General features: G+C 46.5%; 5 protein-coding genes across 7 annotated transcripts; 1 reads left to right on the forward strand and 4 right to left on the reverse strand.

Annotated features, from left to right (window-relative positions):
- The first annotated feature begins 65 nt into the window (after nucleotides 1-65).
- Nucleotides 66-3,680, forward strand: zgc:161969 (uncharacterized protein LOC569044 homolog). The gene is made up of 2 exons (XM_061303418.1): nucleotides 66-418; nucleotides 1,287-3,680. The coding sequence occupies exons 1-2, from the start codon at nucleotides 227-229 to the stop codon at nucleotides 2,997-2,999; spliced, it is 1,905 nt and encodes a 634-aa protein (XP_061159402.1). The 5' UTR covers nucleotides 66-226; the 3' UTR covers nucleotides 3,000-3,680.
- On the reverse strand, nucleotides 3,678-5,861 carry aimp2 (aminoacyl tRNA synthetase complex interacting multifunctional protein 2). Of its 2 annotated transcripts, none has more exons than XM_061303420.1 (4): nucleotides 5,609-5,861; nucleotides 4,694-4,912; nucleotides 4,373-4,607; nucleotides 3,678-4,265 (listed from the first exon to the last, which is right to left on the reverse strand). In XM_061303420.1, exons 1-4 carry the CDS (start codon nucleotides 5,729-5,731, stop codon nucleotides 3,877-3,879), a joined length of 966 nt encoding a protein of 321 aa, XP_061159404.1. In that variant the 5' UTR covers nucleotides 5,732-5,861; the 3' UTR covers nucleotides 3,678-3,876. The 2 variants fall into 2 exon arrangements, with proteins under 2 accessions (XP_061159404.1, XP_061159405.1); XM_061303421.1 differs by having other exon boundaries at nucleotides 5,723-5,858.
- Nucleotides 5,862-7,758: 1,897 nt separating this feature from the next.
- pvalb8 (parvalbumin 8) lies at nucleotides 7,759-10,658 on the reverse strand. The gene is made up of 5 exons (XM_061303653.1): nucleotides 9,128-10,658; nucleotides 8,910-8,979; nucleotides 8,262-8,394; nucleotides 8,076-8,185; nucleotides 7,759-7,958 (listed from the first exon to the last, which is right to left on the reverse strand). The coding sequence occupies exons 2-5, from the start codon at nucleotides 8,968-8,970 to the stop codon at nucleotides 7,933-7,935; spliced, it is 330 nt and encodes a 109-aa protein (XP_061159637.1). The 5' UTR covers nucleotides 8,971-8,979; nucleotides 9,128-10,658; the 3' UTR covers nucleotides 7,759-7,932.
- A 143-nt stretch (nucleotides 10,659-10,801) lies between these two features.
- LOC133170599 (parvalbumin beta-like) lies at nucleotides 10,802-12,586 on the reverse strand. Of its 2 annotated transcripts, none has more exons than XM_061303650.1 (5): nucleotides 12,442-12,586; nucleotides 11,811-11,880; nucleotides 11,569-11,701; nucleotides 11,310-11,419; nucleotides 10,802-11,231 (listed from the first exon to the last, which is right to left on the reverse strand). In XM_061303650.1, the coding sequence occupies exons 2-5, from the start codon at nucleotides 11,869-11,871 to the stop codon at nucleotides 11,206-11,208; spliced, it is 330 nt and encodes a 109-aa protein (XP_061159634.1). In that variant the 5' UTR covers nucleotides 11,872-11,880; nucleotides 12,442-12,586; the 3' UTR covers nucleotides 10,802-11,205. The 2 variants fall into 2 exon arrangements, with proteins under 2 accessions (XP_061159634.1, XP_061159635.1); XM_061303651.1 differs by lacking the exon at nucleotides 12,442-12,586 and adding an exon at nucleotides 12,056-12,117.
- Nucleotides 12,587-13,386: 800 nt separating this feature from the next.
- LOC133170601 (parvalbumin beta-like) lies at nucleotides 13,387-15,448 on the reverse strand. Its single transcript, XM_061303652.1, has 5 exons — nucleotides 15,314-15,448; nucleotides 14,835-14,905; nucleotides 14,273-14,405; nucleotides 13,873-13,982; nucleotides 13,387-13,638 (listed from the first exon to the last, which is right to left on the reverse strand). Exons 2-5 carry the CDS (start codon nucleotides 14,893-14,895, stop codon nucleotides 13,613-13,615), a joined length of 330 nt encoding a protein of 109 aa, XP_061159636.1. The 5' UTR covers nucleotides 14,896-14,905; nucleotides 15,314-15,448; the 3' UTR covers nucleotides 13,387-13,612.
- Nucleotides 15,449-17,828: the final 2,380 nt, after the last annotated feature.

The raw sequence follows: 17,828 nt of genomic DNA on the forward strand, positions 1-17,828 counted from the left end.
CGTCACTTGACTCCCTCCACTGCGCATGCACGTGACCTCACCGAGCCGCCATTGGTGGAACGATCTCGTTGTCCACTCCTGCCTGGTTCCGTCTAAACAAAGACCTGCCCCCTTTTTTTCATCTATGAGGATTTCTCCGCCGCCCATCGTTACTTTTACGTGTAATCACGATTACTAAATCGGATTGCATTTCAAGTGCTTTTGTCACTCACACGTGGGTTCCCAAATGGACGCGGAGTTCGATGAAGGCTGCGGCGAGACCAAGTCGGCCATCCATTCTTGGCGTTATCGCCACCATTTCACCTACAAGGCAGATCAAGGAAAAAATATCATCGTGCAATGTAATCTGTGCCTTCCCAGGGTAAACCTACTGTCCACGTCAAAGACGTCCACGTCCAATCTAAAGAAGCACTTGGACGTAAGTTGCGAGTTCCCTCATGAACTTTTTGAGCCGTCGCTGTCAGTCGTCGCCAGGTCACTGTTGGAAAATAAACATTGATTGTTCATTTTAGTCATCACGACAGTGTTGTTGCACGCTAACTACCGGCGGTGGGCGGTCAGGTTCAACCGGGCCTGGCTGCTCGACTGGCCTGAGCATTAGCACCGACATTAGCAATGACATTTCTCATCTTTGGCTCATGCAATTATGTTAACGCCTTCTATTGCTTGACTTCCTGGACGTGAGTGTTAAGGTTCGATTGCTGCCTGTAAATGTTGGCATGTAAATGCACATTATTGCCATGGCCTTCACAATCAGAAGTGCTGGCCAAAAACCTTTCAACTAAATTATCAAGGGGACTGTTTGTCTAACCAATCCGACAATGAAGTCATCGTTTTTCCACATCTGATTAGTTCGCAGTGTTACAGCCAATTAGCGCTCTGCAGTACGGACAGAATTTTCTGTTTCAATGTATCTTATTTTATTGATTGATTGATTGATTGATTGATTGATTGTATATTTATTGATCCCCAGGGGTGGGGAAATTCCGACATGCATGTCAAGTATTTTTCCTTAAAATACATGACGTGAATGCTAGTTCTGTATTATTTTTACTCCATTTGTTCATAAAAGTCTTTAGCTAGAGAAAACGATTGATCGAATGATTGACAACTCGGATTCCCTCAACAGCAAAGAGAGAAATCTTAAACAATGACATTTGCAGCAAACAGAACATGTTTTGATATCGTCAAGCCTACAAACATGTATCAGATCGGCTCTGAAGTGAACCTTGATCGTCTGTAGCAAATACTGTTCATGAGGAGTATTCAAACGTCATATCTTTCAGAGAACACATCTCGGATGCGATGCCAGGCCCGATGCCAAGCGTGGGCGGAAGAAGGAGGACAACAACGGCGAGGAAAGCAGCTACTGTCAACTGAAGAAGATCAAAGCGGAGATCCTCTCCAAATGCACGACGCAAGAAAAGATCGACGACCTCGTCTTCCGATTTATCGTGGAGGACTGTCAGCCCTTTCATGTACTGGAGCAGCCCGGCTTCAACAAGCTGATTGCAGGCTTGACCAAGGGTCTCCACCCCATGGACAGCGTGACCCTCTTTGCCAAGGTGGACCACAGTTTTTTGAGGATGCGCGAGGAGCTGACGACCAAGCTGGCCAGCGTGCAGTACGTGTGCACCACGGCTGACGTGTGGAGCGCCGGTGGTGGCAGCTTCTTCGGCGTGACTTGCCACTGGATTGACGGTGACTCGCTGGAGCGCAAGTCAGCGGCTCTGGGCTTCGCCAGGATGCAGGGCCGGCTCACGTACGACTCGGTGGCCGGTAGGATCCGCGACGTGCACGCAGCGTACGGCATCGAGAGCAAAGTCCAGACCACCGTCACCGACAACGCCAGCCCCTTTGTCGCCGTCTTCAAAGAGTTTGCACCGGACGGCACCGATGTCAATGACGACGTCGGCGTTCACGAGAACGTGGGTGCCGTGCTGGAGGGCGAGCCGGAACAGGACATGCTCCTGTTCCTGCCCACCATCCAGCGGTGTCCCTCGCACACCTTGGAGCGGATCGTCGCCGAGGACTTCTGGCAGGCTGTGTCGCAGGGACCTATGTGCCAGCTGTATTATAGCACCATGTCCAAGGTCTTCTCCATTTGGAGCAAGTGCCACCACCTGCAGGTGGGCATGGAAGCGGCCGAGGCCATCCGCAAAATGGCCCTGCTGGTCCCGGCCGTCATTCGCTGGAACGTGGAGTACTGCGCCCTCCAGAAGATCGTCTCGCTCACGGAACGGGAGCTGACAGAGCTCTCGGCCCGCCTGGACGTGGCGCGCCTGCAGCCCGAGGAGATGGACTTCCTCCGAGAATACGTTGCCGTCTTCCACCCGCTGGCGTTCGCGCTGGAGCTTTTCCAGGCCGAGCAGAAGTGCTACCTGGGCCTGGTCATCCCCACGGTCCTCAGTCTGAAGAACAAGCTGAACGAGCACAAGGATTCCGCCAAGTACTTTGGCGACGTCATCGTCTCGGTGGCAAGCGCCATCGACACGCGCTTCCGTGAGTTGTTTGCCAGCGACGAGGCCAAGTTGGCCACGGCCACCACGCCCCAGTTCCGCCTGTGGTGGCTGCCCGACTCCGAACGGGAGGAGATGTGCTCCCTGCTTACTGGGGAGGCCTCTCAAGTGGACCCGTGCGACGTGTTCGAGGTGGGTGCTACCCGCAACGTCTCCACCATCAAATCCGAGGACGACTTCTTCAGCTACGGCTCGCCCAAACGGACAGCTCACATCCAGGAGCGCGGCGTCGCCGAGGAGATCCACAAGTACGTGGAGGGCACAGGCAAGAGCCTGGAGTCCTTGCAGGACTTCCCCAGGATCAGGCAGCTCTTCCTCAAGTACAACACCACCTTGCCGTCCACGGCGCCCATCCAGAGGCTCTTCAGCCAGAAAGGGAACTTGGCCGCCTCGCACAGAAACTTCCTGACCGACGAATACTTTGAACGCATTCAGCTGCTGCGATACAACATCAACGTGTGCTCCGTGCTCAACAGCTGAGCTCACCTCGGGCTGCGTTCCAGACCGAGCTGCGTCTCGATGCATGGCGCAATTCCTCACGTGGTGCCCGTTGCACCCCTCCAATGTTGTCGCTCTTGGGAGGCCTTTGCGCCGTTTTGGGGGCTGCGGCTCGGGCTGCGGCTCATTATTGTGTCAATAATGAATTTGGCAATTATTTGTTCCATTAATCAACAAACATATCATTTCCATCCCTTTATTCAAAAACGCGACATTTTCTCCAAATGGAGTTGGTGCCGAAAATGTCCAAACGTAAACGAGGCCTTTTTTTAAATCATCAGCCCTTCGCTTCATGTGTACGGAACGATTTGATTGACAATCGCCCGAACAGTGACTACGCTGCAATAGAACTATGATTTCACGAGGTCGGTTTCCGGTGCAATCTTGGTCATTCACGTTTTTTCTACAGCTGTTGAATGAGAACATCATGTAGGTTTTATAAAATACTGTACTACGAGATGAAAAAGCAGTGTAGTGGGATTTCTATTTTTTTGCTCATTTGATTTTAGAACTAAGACTTTTCAGTCATTATTGCTTGAGTCGTTGTGAGAAAACAATGCCCGATCTCTTGCCTGCCTGTTGTTCATCCCAAAATGGTTTTGCTCCATCTCATGTGAGTCTTTGAAGACCAACTGCTAAGAACACGCGAGCACACAGACCTTTTGCCAAGTGTCATTTATTTTGGTAGGCACAAAGTGGGTGAAAGATGTCAGCGCACCGTTGTCCTCACACTCCTTTCGTGCTTCCTCCCTTTTTCAAAACTTCTACAAAGGCAGAAAGCGAGCCCACGTGTGCGGAAACCGCGAAAAGGCGTTCCCCCCACGGTCGGCCCGTCTTCCTCTCACTTTGCCCTCAGAGGTCACTGTAGGAGCACCTTGGCAGGGCCAAAGTGGCCCAGGTTCTCGCAGGACTCCAGCCAGCGTTGGACATTGGCGGGGATCGAGGAGGCGGAGCCGGCCGGCAGCAGGCAGCAGTAGCACGCCACGTCGGCCAGGGAGACGTCCCGGCCAGCCAGCCAAGGCCCGCGGCCCAGGGCTGTGTTGAGAGCACGCAGAACGGCGGCCCGCTCCTTGGCGCCACCCTCGGCCAGCTGGAAGAACGCCGCGTCCACCCAGCTGTCCACCAGGGTAGCCGACGCAGCATCGGACGGGTACGGCGCCAGCAGCTTGAAGAGGAAGCGTGCCGCGTTGGCCTCACCTTCCACGGGGCACATGTTCTGAACGCTGAACTTCATCTGCAGTTTGGGCACTGAGGAGGCAAAAGCCAACTGCTGCTTACTGTCAAATTCAGTTGTCATTCATCACAAGGTGCATGTTTAGCTAAAATAGACCTGAGACGTTCCAACGGCGCCTTACCATCTTTCCATATGAGGGTGAAGCCGAGCTGGAAGAGATGTCGGGCGTAGCTGTCGGGATGGCGCGGGCCGAGGCAGGAGAGGAGCTGAGGTGGCACGCTGCTGACCGAAGAGTGGACATGGACGGTGGACAGCACCCGGTAGCGCTGGCACAGCATCTTGTGAAGAACCAGGAGGGTGATGGGCGGCCGCGCTGGGTTAGCGTTGATGACGATGTCGCGGAGAGCACCAAGGTCCTTGGGATGCCGGAGGAAGGGACGTCAAGACACTATTATTGTTTCAACATTCTTAATAATTCGCAATAATTCTAATCGCCTCCTACCTTCCCTAGTAGTGTGTCCAGGTCAGCCGCGCCCTGGAAGGCGGCGGAGCTGGAGCTCTGGGACGAGAGGCTGCCGCTGACCGTCAGGTCCATGTCGGCGTCGGGCGTGTTCACCGTTTTGGCCAGGCCCTCCACAGCCGCCTTCAGTTCGTACAATTTGCGCATGATCTCGTCCTGACGTGCCTCCAGGGCTCTGACGGACGGGTCCACCTCGCCATTCTGCATACAGGAAATAATTCCAGCAAGCTAAATTTTGCAGAGGTGGGGTAAACCCTGTACTGGTCACCATCCAATCTCAGAGCATGTATAGCAGGGGTCACCAACCCCAGCTTCAGTTGTCACACAATAAACCACGCCCCTTAAAGGCAAACGTCCAACACGCCAATTCTACAGTATGCGCAGTAACAACGGTTAATTCCTTTCCATTCTCTTTAATTACGTTTTCATAATTAAAAGCAATGTTTTATGAAAATTGTGGACTTTAAATTATTTTCAATACGAATTGAATTAAAATAGGTCACGGGATGAATTAAACCTGTAGATCAAATATTTTAAGATAAATGTGAGTCGAGACGTTACCATTTACATTTTTTTGTTGGTCTAATTCAGACTGTTGCAACAAAGTGAGAAGTTTCCTTTTAATCATTATTACATGTTATAACAGTATCAAAACCATTAAAAGGTTGCGGCAAACGTATACTGCGTTTGAGTTGCATCAGCAGCCTGAAAGCTATTTTAGCTCCACCGGGCTAGCTAGCTAGCTAGCTAGCTCACCAGTTTCCAAAAAGAAATGACACCGCCACTAAGTCGCGGGCTATACGTTTACTACGTACGTATAACACACAAGGCGATGTATAGGAGAGCAAGGCGAAAGTGGAAATCATCTCGTTGCTAAAGAAATGGCTTGTCGTTTACCTGCAGCGCGTGCTCGTGGGTGCAGCTGTTCGCCGGCTGCGCGTGGATATTTGCGAGCTTGTACATGCAGGTGGGTAAATCAACCTTGATGTCCCCCCCGCAGATCGGGTTTACCTGGTACATGCTGGAGGGCGCAAGTGTTTTTCACTCGGGTAAAAAACAAGCAAACAAGCAGATGGGGGGAAAAAAGCGATTCGGGAATGGAAGCAAAGTGAAAGTCAACAGAAGAGACAGGAAACACCACCTGACGTCAGTCTGCCATCCACAAAACCTATATTTTATTTCTATTTTTGAATTAAATAATTTCAACCTAGTACGTCTTCAAACAGGTCCTTTTTTTCATATCGGTTTATTTTGATTTACAGTGAGAGAATAAAAAATAAAAATAAAAAAAGAAACTACCGGATCTGGTATAGATACGCCAGAGGGCGCACGAGCTATTTGTCTGATTTACGCGAGCAGCCGTTCACGTAAAGATGAAGTCTGATGCCGATGAGCTGATGAATTTCCAGAGGTGGCAAAAGTGCCAGCAATTCTGAACTTGAACTCAATGAATTTGAAATATATTCTTTGCTAATATAGTTGGAGGCACATGCGCCGGGACTACTAATTGCGAATGTCCTGGACAGATTAGATTGACGTGGCAACGCATGATGGCAAAATCTGATTGGGTAAAATTAATCCTTTATTGCAGTCTTAGTTCAGCTGAGAGAAAAGACAGTAGTCAATTGGGAATAAATACTCTAATTTCAAAGAACAAATATTAAACTATAAGTTGCAATAAGCAGTTTCAGAATCAGAAAGCAAGTCTGCGTGAGGCTAGCCTTTCAATCACGAATGGTCTTTTGACCCGATCGGACACGGCAACACAATCCCGCAGCAGGAAGCAACTCAAGAGGTCCGGACTTGGCCGAATCGTCTACATTGATGTGTCCCCCCGCGGTGGGCTCCTGTCACCGCTTTACACCTGAGCTACATCCGCTCTCCGCCACATAATGCTTGCACATGAAACCTGACGACTGCTGAAACCCGACAGTGACGGGCCGGACCTTTAAATGATGCACGAAGAAGGGATACAGACTTTTTGAAGGCCGCTGGCCGGGTCACACGATTGAGGCGACGATGGCCTTGTAAAGTCGCTGATGTCATGCGTCATGTGATGTCATGTCAATTCTGGTAAATGTGTATTTGTTTTGCCGTCACAAAGATGAGCATGTGCGATTATTGATGAATAAAACACACGAGACTGGTTGAACTGGTACTGGTACGTATGCCGCCGGAGCCCGAAGCTCCTCAAACTCTTTCAACAATCGTAAATGTTTAGTGTGGTCAGACAAAGAGAAACACTTAAATACAGTCAACTCCTGTTAATAGTGGCCAAAAGCAGATGGAATTATTGACAATAAATATTGATGAAAGAACAGTGTAATAAGTAGATAACTACCTGAACCATTCATTTGTTTGATTACGTAACTTAAATTTATTTGCGGAATGAGGTCAATAGTTTTGCGTCACTCGATACAAAATCATTTGATGTTCATGTTACAAGAACACCGTCATTTTGATTGTTTGGTTGCGCCGGAAAGACTGAAAGAGTCACAGAAAGGCAAGACGAGGAGGAAATCCAAGTTATGATGTTGATGTTGCTGCTTATTGTCCAAGTTGTGCACTTTGTTTGATCTGACTTGAAGATGGGACACACATTAAACTTTTAAATGGCCTCAATGAGTAAGATGAGCCCCAAACACCTTTCTTGATAAGACTTTTTTTTTCCAAAGACAATGCAATGAGAGAATGAATAATTGACAACCTTGGCAGATAATCAGGCCTTCCCTCATGCGGCCTATTCGGACCTTCTCACTCTGATACCACGCAATCCGTCTTGCCCACCCGGGGTTCCTCCAGATCCCACTTTGAGGTGTTTGTTTGGTGCGTGTTTACGTCGCCGCCGCTGCTTTCGTGGCCTTGCACATGGGCCGCAGGTTGGCTGGGGTTTCTTTGACAAAGCTGAGCTCTGGCGACATTTGATCTCGCCATAGCAGGACTCCCGCACTGACCAAGGTCACCTCCTCTGCTCATGCTTACAGTATGAGCTCATGAATTTTACAAAACAAAATGCACACTGGGATAAATTAGAATGAGCCAACGTATGTGGTTTTCACATGTTTATTTGTATGGGCGTATGAGATGACCTTGACATTTATTTGGGCATTATTTATATCATGACGGCAAAAGCGAAGGAAAAAAACGATGATGGTGCTAAATGAAGGAAATTCTTGACGCCGTGTAAAATGAAGGACACCTGAGAAAAGGGCTCCTCGTGTTTAGGACAGGACCATCGCTTGGAACTCTGTGGAGAAAAACAAAATAGTTGTCAGGATTCTGTCAGGATTCTTATTGACAATAGAAAGCCAATGAGATCTTCCATTGTTCTGGAAAGAATTCTGAAAAATGCACAGTCTGGTACCATCAACTCCAATACGGCCGTCGTTGTCGTCATCGGCGGCGCTCAGGAAAGACTTAGTCTCCTTCTCCGTCAAGAGCCGGGCGGCAGGAGAAAACCTCTGGAGGAAAAACCTGCAAAGAGCACAAGTCCAGAAAAGCAAATGGCAGCCGGTTGGGCTGGATGTCGCTAGCCGTCGGCCGCACACACTTGAGCTCCTCCTCCTCGATGTAGCCGCTTCCGTCGTTGTCCAGGATGCCGAAGACCTTCTTCACATCTTGGGGGCTCTTCTTGGCCAGGCCGCACACCTGAAAGAACTTCTTGGGGCAGAAGGACTCTGGCGCTAAGCAGATCAACGACAGAGCGGGACGCGTTAGCGACATCATCCTGCATCGTTTTGTCAGTTGGGATCTTTGGCGCCATCTTGGTACCGAGTCAATCAAGGAGCATTGTGGGAGTCCTGGACCAACATCTAATAGGAAATCCCCACTCCTTTTGTTTTTAGCCGATCCCTGCTGCCAATGAGCATGTTTTTATGACGGGAACCCCCAACACGTTCACGCACAGTGCTGCTTCATATGGTCGAGCGAGCTTATCAGCTGACAGGGTGCCTTGTGTGTTTGCCTTCCTCCAGGATATGTACTTTGACTACCTTCTTCCATCCTGTCAAATTTACATGATGTGTGCAACAGCAAACATGGGAAATGTACATTATGACACACCAGGAGGAGAAACATGCTTTAAGATTTTCCTCTCTTTTTCCTTTTGGAATCAGGCCTGATGACCGTCCCAAAGAAAGCGACACAAACAGCGAGTGACACAGATGCACGCAAATGACAAAGAAGTGCAAGACGATACCTTGACAGTCCTTGATCGCACTGGCGATGGCGTCGGCAGAAAGGATCGATGACAGCGACATGTTCTTTACCTGCGGGTGCACGCAAACCTCCAACGGTTATGGGATTTCGCCGAAGGCCGGGGCAAAACCTCCGACAGCTTTGGAGAATTTACTCATGGCTGACAATGAAATCAAGAAGCTCTTCTTGCCTTCCATGTGTGATGCAAGATGAACTCACCTGGTGAGGAGTCGGGCGGGCCGGTTGTCGATGCAGCAGCAGCAGCAGAGCAGCAGGGCGAGGAGGTTGGGCCGAGTGGTGGCTGCCGTCCGCCCAGGTGGCTTATATAGGCCCTGCAGCACCGACAATGGGCTTCACTTGAGTTACCTGTCCGGGGATCAAATTCAAACTGGCCGCCCCGATCCAGTTTCCCAGCTACCTAATTAACCTTTACTATTTATAAACGCCCACGGCCAAAGAGCTGGGACCCGTGGAACGCCCTTGTCAAAAGCAAATTCACTTCCAAAGGATCCTCCACTACCGCTGCGACACTCCCAACCTTCTTGCTTGTACACAACGTGAGAAATGAGTTTTTTTGGCATTCTTTCATCTCACCCCCGCCTATCACTTCATGGATGTATCCTTTTACCGAACGCATCACAAGAATGAACTAAACACAGAATGACCATGCTAAGTGTAACTGCGCTTCAAAATTCACTTGGATGGCAGGTGCTTCAAACTCAACTAAATTATCCATACAACAAAAACAAGAGCTTGTTTCACTTATGTATTCATTTCTGTGAACCCGACTGACAGTCAAGAATGCAACTTCAGTATTTACCAAGTAGGTGTAGGAGAGCTCTAGTAGATTTAAGTCAACACATCCCTGATTGTATATATTGAGAAATAGATACAGTTACAGTTTATTGTGGTGTTGCAGAAAGAATTTAAAGAAACTTGACTACTTGACTCTTTTGCACGGACGCCCGTGATGCTGACAGCGGCTGGCCAGTAGCCGCGGACATCAGCAACCTGAGCTGTCATTACATTGCACTAAATGTTAATTAAAGGCCTGTGAGCCTCCAAAAGCATTTTTGCTGGTTATTGGAGGATTGTCACCGTCTAACTTCATTCTAACTGGAAAACATAAGGGGAAGTGTATTACTAAAAATAAGCACACAGTCTTCATTCTTGCCGGGCTTTGTTTTCCCAAAAATCCCGCATGATAACTCGTTATCCAATTGCCAATTGTGTCTACAAGAAAAGGGCCGGACGGCGGGCTGGACAGCAGGTCGGACATCGGATAGACAGCGAGATTCAAGCCACCGCAACGCAGTCGTTGCATGATGTCATGTGCCAAGGCGATACCTTTGCACACTATTCTGTTACTGATGATCATTTATTCATTTTCGTTCATTAATGACCCCCTTCTTCCTGGCTTTTGGGACTGTCAGCTCGCTATTTTCTGCTAATATGTCAAAACTTAAAAAGCAGGCGCAGTCATGAATTAATCACTACTAATAATGCAAACTTTGAGTGTTAATAGTTTGTGCATAATGTTAGAGTGCCTTTAGAAATTGAGCTTGCATCCCAATCGATATTTTCATTTTAAGAATTGTTTTCATGCATAATGTGCATAATGTTATAAATTGCCCTAATTTGTTTATTTAATTAATATCATAGAGGTTCATGTAAAAAAAACTAAATGCAGGCCAGAATGCCCGGTTTCGAGCACAGAGGTTCATGTAAAAAAAACTAAATGCAGGCCAGAATGCCCGGTTTCGAGCACATCCCTTTCAATTCACCATGGATGTCGCCATCTAGTGGATAAGTGTAACGTCGTCTGCGTTGACATAAAGGACACAGCGCAACATTGGTTCTCCTGTCACGTGATGAAATGGCACGTAACATGCATCCTGTCCACAAGTTTATTCGGTGCTTTATTTTCAGTCACATTGTCACATTTGAAAAGACACTTGATGAACCTCGATAAGACCGAGCGACCGCAGCAAAAGAACATTTCCTCTTTCCTACCGTCGATTCCTGGAAAGTGCATAGACTTGACACGATGCAAACCTTATATTTAAGACATGAACACAGCCGGACGATAATCACGATAATCATCATCTTTGTTGGACAGAGTGTGTGTGTGTGTGCTTGTGTGCGTGTGTGTTTGCATGAGTGTGTGTGTGTGTGTGTTTGTGTTGCGTAGGAGGAAACGTCTCTTAAGCAGATGTATAAAAATGATTTTTCAGATGAAAGGGGCGAGGTGGGCGTTGTTGTTCCATGAGAGCGGGTGCTGTTGGTCACGTGACTCTTTACGCTCGAACCAAGGTGGTGAACTCTGCGGGGTGGGGGACAACGCAGAATCAGCATCATTTGCTTTGATTGTGCACACACTTTTCACCGGTGGTGCTCGTACCATCAACGCCAATCTTGCCGTCGGCGTCGGTGTCACCAGCCTTGAGGAAGGCCTGGGTCTCGGCGTCGTTCAGGGAGCGCGCACCCTGCTTGAAGTTCGTCAGGAACAGTCTGCCAAGGATCTTATTGTTGAGTATTTTATCATACATTATTGGTTGCAAATGAGGATTTGAAATATATTATTTCAGCCTTTGGTGAGTCAACTAAACAGCAGAAGAGAGCAATAAAATGAAATGTGTGTTTTGTGGCCCTTCTCTTACCTGAGCTCTTCCTCCTCAATGTAACCACTCTTGTCCTGGTCAATGATGGCAAAAGCTGCCTTCAACTCGTCGACGGACTTGCCGGCCAGGCCGCATGCCTGGAAGAACTTCTTGTGCTCAAACGTTCCGGCGTCTGAATTTTCAAGCGGGGATGTCACCATTGCGAAGATTAAGAACCCTCAGTGTGCAAACAGTGTGTTTGTGCGTGTGTGTATGTCTGCAAAGATGAATTTGCTAGCCACCTTTGCATCCATCCAGGGCTGCAGCGACCGCAGTATCATTCAGCATTTTGTGCAGGGCCATTGTGATGTGCTGTTTTCACAGAGAAAATGTGTCAACAGGAACACGTATAGCAAATTAGACATAGTTAAGTCATCAGTGTTCCTTCCACTTTAAGCAAATTGACATGAACGTTCTGTTAAACAAAAGCATACTGGACACTTTATATAACCATAGCAGTGAATTAATGAAGAAAATAAACTGTTACATGGGATGTCCAAGGGTGAGGGTCTGAATAGTCGGATTGATTCGATCCAGATCCCCAACAGCAGACTACTGCATCAATGTACTCAGCACGCCATGCAATTTTCCAGTAGGAGTGATATAAAAGAAACAGATCACGGGACTTCTTAAAAAGCCAAATTAGAATTATCCAATTCTATCCATGCAGTCATTTTAAAAAATCTATTTTCGTCAATTGGATACAGTTGTGAATGACAGGTCCCATGTGAGTTTGTAATTCAATAGGTTTCAAGAGCCACATGTCTTCTTCAAGCAGCTGCTGCCTCTCCCAAACGTCATCTTATGCTATCAAAAAGTTAATATATTTTTCCTTTTTATGTCCTTTGACATATAACGTTGACTGGAACTCACCTCTGAGGGGGCTCTCTGTTTGGACACTACGGATGATGCGGGACAGGTCGGGAAGTCGACTGCAGTGCTCGCCCCCGTGTCACCGCTGACCTTTTATAGGTTCGCGCCATCGAAACCTGAGGCACTGGATAATTGACACCGCTCAAATGGGGAGAGGGGGGGCGGTGTTAGAAGAGGTGGGGGGCGAACATTTTGCGCCATAGCCAGGGAGCGCTCTATTTTTAAAGTTTCACAAACGAAGACGCTTAAAAAGGTGCGTTTGAAGACGTCTGTGCTCCCCCCTTGCTAAGAATAGTGCGACCAGCAGGGGGACAAATTGCAAGTGGCGCTGGCAACTCAGGACGCAAGTACAGATTTCAATTTGAATGAAAATCCAGCGATATATTGGAAATGGCAACAACTCGAAAGAATTGAGCCGAATCCCAACTGGAATGTTTTTGCACCCCTGCTAGAATAAACGGAAAGTCAGACCGGTGGTGGTTCTGGACTTGACATTGCAGATGATTTTTCGCATCTAGGTGGCACTACAATTCCATGATGTTGGGGGGCAGCCGTCATCTTTCACGCTACCAAGCCACGAAGAGAGTCACAATTGGAGAGCGTCTCGGCTGTCCAAGATTGTTTTTGTGCAAGGTTGCAACCCTGCAATCACACGATTGGAGTCAAACCATTCGAATTGGAAAGGTCGCCAGCGAGCCCCAGCGGAAATCTTCGTATGCCATTACAACTGTGTCTAGAATGTGTGCCAGCACAAAGTAATTAAGTGCAGGTATAGGCCACTTGCGCGATTAAGCTCTCGTATTCAAAAAGCCTGGCAGGCGCGGTTGCCGTTTCCCCCCGCCAAATTCCCGAGCCCCTTGCGGTGACATCATCACTGTCTGCGCGTGTGCGTGCGTGTGAGCGTGGATTGTCAGACGATGCGCAAACAAGCGGGCCACAAGAGAGTTGATTTTTACACCAAACGAGTTTTTATTCCCGTTTTTTTTTCACTCCGCCTCAAGAGTACAGATGGGTTTGAACTTGCACAAGTTTCCAAACATTCACGCATAGCGGTGAAAGTTGTTGAGAAATAGTCCGCAGGCAATTTATAAATAAGCTATAAAAAACATTCTTTCAGATGAGGATTACCGGATCCGGCGAAGACATCAAGACGATCTTGGTCAGGTGGAATTTAGGCCTTGACGAGGACCGTAAATTCTATAGGAGGAGAAAGTAAATGGTCGTTTGTTTTTGGCTCTTGAATTTTGGACGATAACTGACATCACTTTTTGATATTATTGATATTGGCACTCATTACATTTGAGATTTTTTTTTAGATTTCCAAATGACATAAATGTTAATGCTGATTCCAATTTTTACTATTTACTATTCTTTATTTAGCCTCGACCTTTGTTATGCAAGGAGTATAAGAAGTATCAAAAGACGTCTCACCCTCAATTCCGATCTTGCCATCGCCATCGGTGTCACCGGCGGCGAGGAAGGCTTTGGTCTCCTTGTCGGTGAGCTCCCTGGCAGAGGCTGAGAAGTTCTGCAGGAACAGCCTACAAAGTGGAGAAACACAATGAGTCAGCATTATTCTGTAACAAAAAATGTGTTCACTTTTAATGCAAAAAAACAAAATGATTCGAAACTTCATTTATAAAATGACACGTACAAATTTGATTTAAATGCCTTTGTATGCTTGTTGCATCCATTTGCATTTTTTTTCAGATTTGTAAAAAGGTTGCTAATGCTGGACTGGTTTGTTGTGTTGTTTTCTGCTAGTGTGACCTAAGGCAACTTCGCTATTGGGCGATTGAAATGTACGTTTTGCTTGAGTTGGACGCCATACTTGAGCTCATCCTCCTCAATGAAGCCGCTGTTGTCCTGGTCGATGATACCGAAGGCTTTCTTCACATCGGCGCTAGACTTGCTGGCCAGACCGCACGCCCTGAAGAAAGCTTTGAAATCAAACGTGTTGGCACCTGCAAAGCAAACATTCAAATATGATTGAAATATGCAAGCAAAGTAGATAAAAAAGATTAGATAGGAGGGACTAGAAAAAATTGTTAAACTATCGAAGTAAACTCGCCATCTAGATAGCTTAACTAGCTAGCTTAGTGATGGATAGCTGTAGGCTGAACCATAAGTAGTAATCTGAAGAAAATTTTCACAAATTTGTGATTCTCTTCATCACAACTATCCAACGATCTTGGCTTAGTCCTGCTCCCAAAATCACTCTCTGAATTTATTTTTCAAATCCAACCTTTGGTGAATCATGGCAATGTGCTTTTATATAGGCTGTGTTGCTACATTTCACGTTGTTGCTAATTCTATGCTTCCAAACTCGCTTTGTTGCAATCACTAAATGAAATGACAAGATGGACATGTTTGAGGTGCTCAATTTCGGGTACCTGCGCAGCCATCCAGAGCTGCTTTCACGTCGGCATCATTGAGAACACCAGCAAAGGCCATTTTTGCTTATCTACAAAGGGAGAAACAACGACCATCAAAAATATCATGGCCATATTTGGTGAGATTGAAAATAACAATGCGGCTTCAAGTTGACAGATTGCTAATGAGCACGACTGAGTTTGAGCCAAACATGTTTACGCTGCTATGTTGGCAAGTCTTCCCGATAAGATCGACGACAAATATGTTGTCACTGCCCCCCCAACCCCAAAATAGTGGCACATAGCATTGGGTGACACATCGCTTTGCACAAATGTTCATCATCCACAAGTCCTGCACAGTCCTCTGATCTGGTGGCACCGTCGCCTCCTCATTATCGTCATTATAGTCCAGGCCGGGGCGTAACAATTAAGTCTCAAGATTGTGTGCAGAATCCTCAGTTTTGGGGTGCTGTGGAGGGGGGGGGGGGGTGCACACTCACCTTTGTGCTGCGTTGAGGCGAGTGAAAAGACCAAGGTGGATTCTGACCGAATGTCCCAAGGGCGCCAAGCTCGCCTCTTATATATGCTCCGGCAACACCATTTACAGAGCTTTGGACTCTGCACGGTATCGGATGCCAAGATGAAAAGAAATGTGTCAACTAGTCCCATCTATTTTTAGGGCTACAAATGAGGGATGCTTCCATGTGTCCGTCAGCCAGCTGAGAGGGCCCGAGAAAGAGTTTCCTCACCTCATCACAGCAGGGATCCTCCTCCTCCTTCACCAGTTAACCAGAACACATACCGTTTTTTTCCATGTATAATGCGCAAAATGTAACTACCGTTTTTTACCATGTATAATGCGCAAAATTTAACTAATTTATTGTCCTAAAATCTGGGGTGCGCATTATACATGGGTACAAAAAAAAATTTTTTTTATTTATTTTTTTTTTTTTTATCTGGATATGATCCGGAGGCCGCCATTACAGATAAGCTTTCTTCTCTGCTGTTCACTTCAAACACGCTCCATACGAACACAATGCTCTCGTGTCAGACGCTTCCTCGATCACCTGCTTGTTTGCTGTCACAATGTACCCTACACAAATCCGAAACATTTCTTTGCTATCGAGTTTGCTAGCGCATGCCCAGTGATACTGACCGGCAGAATAACATCCGGTTGTTCCCAAAGATGATCTATTTTCTGAAATAATTTTACGTTTACGGACTTAAGTAGGAGTCAAAATTTGGGTGCGTATTATACATGGGTACAGGCTTTTTTCCAGCATCAACATGGCATTTTTAGGGTGCGTATTATACATGGGGGGCGCATTATACATGGAAAAAAACGGTAATTTATTGTCCTAAAATCTGGGGTGCGCATTATACATGGGTACAATTTTTATTTATTTTTTTAATTTTAATTTTTTTTTTTTTTTAACAAAATCGTGGTACAACAATTTTTGAAGAAAATCTTGTCACGGATGGAGTGTGGAAAGGAGCGGGGCGACCAAGTGCAGCTTGGACCAGGGTTTATTGGAGGAACTCAAAACACAGACTTGGTAAACTAATTGTGATAAATAACTGGAACATCACTCAAATATTGGTGATCCCGTTGAGAGTCTCACATATTTCTTCGCTATCGAGTTTGCTACTGCATGCGCAGTGATACTGACCGGCAGAATAACATCCGGTTGTTCCCAAAGATGATCTTTTTTTTTTAATAATTTTACGTTTACGGACTTAAGTAACCCGGCCGGGTCATACCAAAGACTATAAAAATGGGACCCATTGCCTCCCTGCTTAGCACTCAGCATTGAGGGTTGGAATTGGGGGGTTAGATCACCAAATGATTACCGATCGCGGCGCCGCTGCTGCTCACTGCTCCCCGCTCCCCCAGGGAATGGATCAAAATCACACGGGGATGGGTCAAATGCAGAGGACAAATTTCACCACACCCAGATGCATGTGTGACGATCATTGGGACGTTAATAAAAATAAAAAAAGTTAAAAAGTCAAAATTTGGGTGCGTATTATACAAGGGTACAGGCTTTTTTCCAGCATCGACATGCCATTTTTAGGGTGCGTATTATACATGGGGGCGCATTATACATGGAAAAAAACGGTAATTCTCTTACTCATATTGTTTTTTTTGCAAACGTATGAGAATGCTCAGAGCAAGAGTAAATAATTCACTTTTGGTCGAATTATTGCAGCTGCCATTATAGTCAAATTAAAATATAATAAATGTCTTGGATTTATGAAGTCCGTTCAGCCTTCATTATTGTTTCTTCACAATATTAACTGTAACTGAAACATAATAATGAAGAGTACAATTCTGACCTTCCCCTTGCAACAATGTTGCAAGATCCAATCAAGCGTCAACTTGTCTTCCTCAAACATTTTGCCAGAGGTGGGGGGGGGGGCCTACACGTTTTCCCACTTCTGTTTGGTGAGACCTTTCTCTTTTTTGTCAACTACTTTTGAATTTTTGAGCCGTGATTTATCTCAGACCTTGATTCTCCCCCACCAACAGATCAGACTTTTCTGTTTCTATGATTTGGCTATTTAGACATGCATATTTTTGTCGTATTCTCTCGCAAGTAAAAAAGCTGCCTTGAAAGATGAGGGACCCCGTTTACCAGAATTTACAAATATAAATGTTGTCTTTGAGGAATAAAAGTCTGGTCATCTTAACACTAACAAAGGCAAAGCGCCTCTGATGGGCAAACAAACAGCACTTGCTTGACCACAACTTGTTTTCCTCAAACATTTTGCCAGAGGTGGGGGGCCTACAGGTATTCCCACTTCTGTTTGGTCACATAAAAACAGGGTTGAACATTAAACAAGGTTAGATTTTGATCTTGCAAGTACAAGGATTTCTATACATTTTAGTTTTTAGATGCCTCTTTTTTCTTCTGAAAATTTCTTAAGAAAATACGGGGGGTGTGTGCTTTTTCCACCTCTGGCTACATTGTTTTAAACTTTCCACAACCTTCATGAAATGCGTTTTGTTTCCAT

Source organism: Syngnathus typhle, linkage group LG17, assembly GCF_033458585.1.
Source record: "Syngnathus typhle isolate RoL2023-S1 ecotype Sweden linkage group LG17, RoL_Styp_1.0, whole genome shotgun sequence".
Classification (NCBI taxonomy): domain Eukaryota; kingdom Metazoa; phylum Chordata; class Actinopteri; order Syngnathiformes; family Syngnathidae; genus Syngnathus; species Syngnathus typhle.

Coding starts and splice junctions, on each gene's coding strand:
- LOC133170599 (XM_061303650.1), bottom strand. CDS start 11,871: ATGGCCCTGCACAAAATGCTGAATGATACTGCGGTCGCTGCAGCCCTG. Junction 11,702..11,810: donor AGCCCTGGATGGATGCAAAG/GTGGCTAGCAAA, acceptor TTGAAAATTCAG/ACGCCGGAACGTTTGAGCAC. Junction 11,232..11,309: donor CGGCAAGATTGGCGTTGATG/GTACGAGCACCA, acceptor CCCACCCCGCAG/AGTTCACCACCTTGGTTCGA.
- pvalb8 (XM_061303653.1), bottom strand. CDS start 8,970: ATGTCGCTGTCATCGATCCTTTCTGCCGACGCCATCGCCAGTGCGATC. Junction 8,395..8,909: donor TGCGATCAAGGACTGTCAAG/GTATCGTCTTGC, acceptor TGATCTGCTTAG/CGCCAGAGTCCTTCTGCCCC. Junction 8,186..8,261: donor ATCGAGGAGGAGGAGCTCAA/GTGTGTGCGGCC, acceptor TGCTCTTTGCAG/GTTTTTCCTCCAGAGGTTTT.
- zgc:161969 (XM_061303418.1), top strand. CDS start 227: ATGGACGCGGAGTTCGATGAAGGCTGCGGCGAGACCAAGTCGGCCATC. Junction 419..1,286: donor ATCTAAAGAAGCACTTGGAC/GTAAGTTGCGAG, acceptor CATATCTTTCAG/AGAACACATCTCGGATGCGA.
- LOC133170601 (XM_061303652.1), bottom strand. CDS start 14,895: ATGGCCTTTGCTGGTGTTCTCAATGATGCCGACGTGAAAGCAGCTCTG. Junction 13,983..14,272: donor ATTGAGGAGGATGAGCTCAA/GTATGGCGTCCA, acceptor TCCACTTTGTAG/GCTGTTCCTGCAGAACTTCT. Junction 13,639..13,872: donor TGGCAAGATCGGAATTGAGG/GTGAGACGTCTT, acceptor CTCCTCCTATAG/AATTTACGGTCCTCGTCAAG.
- aimp2 (XM_061303420.1), bottom strand. CDS start 5,731: ATGTACCAGGTAAACCCGATCTGCGGGGGGGACATCAAGGTTGATTTA. Junction 4,608..4,693: donor TGGACACACTACTAGGGAAG/GTAGGAGGCGAT, acceptor CGGCATCCCAAG/GACCTTGGTGCTCTCCGCGA. Junction 4,266..4,372: donor CACCCTCATATGGAAAGATG/GTAAGGCGCCGT, acceptor TTGCCTCCTCAG/TGCCCAAACTGCAGATGAAG.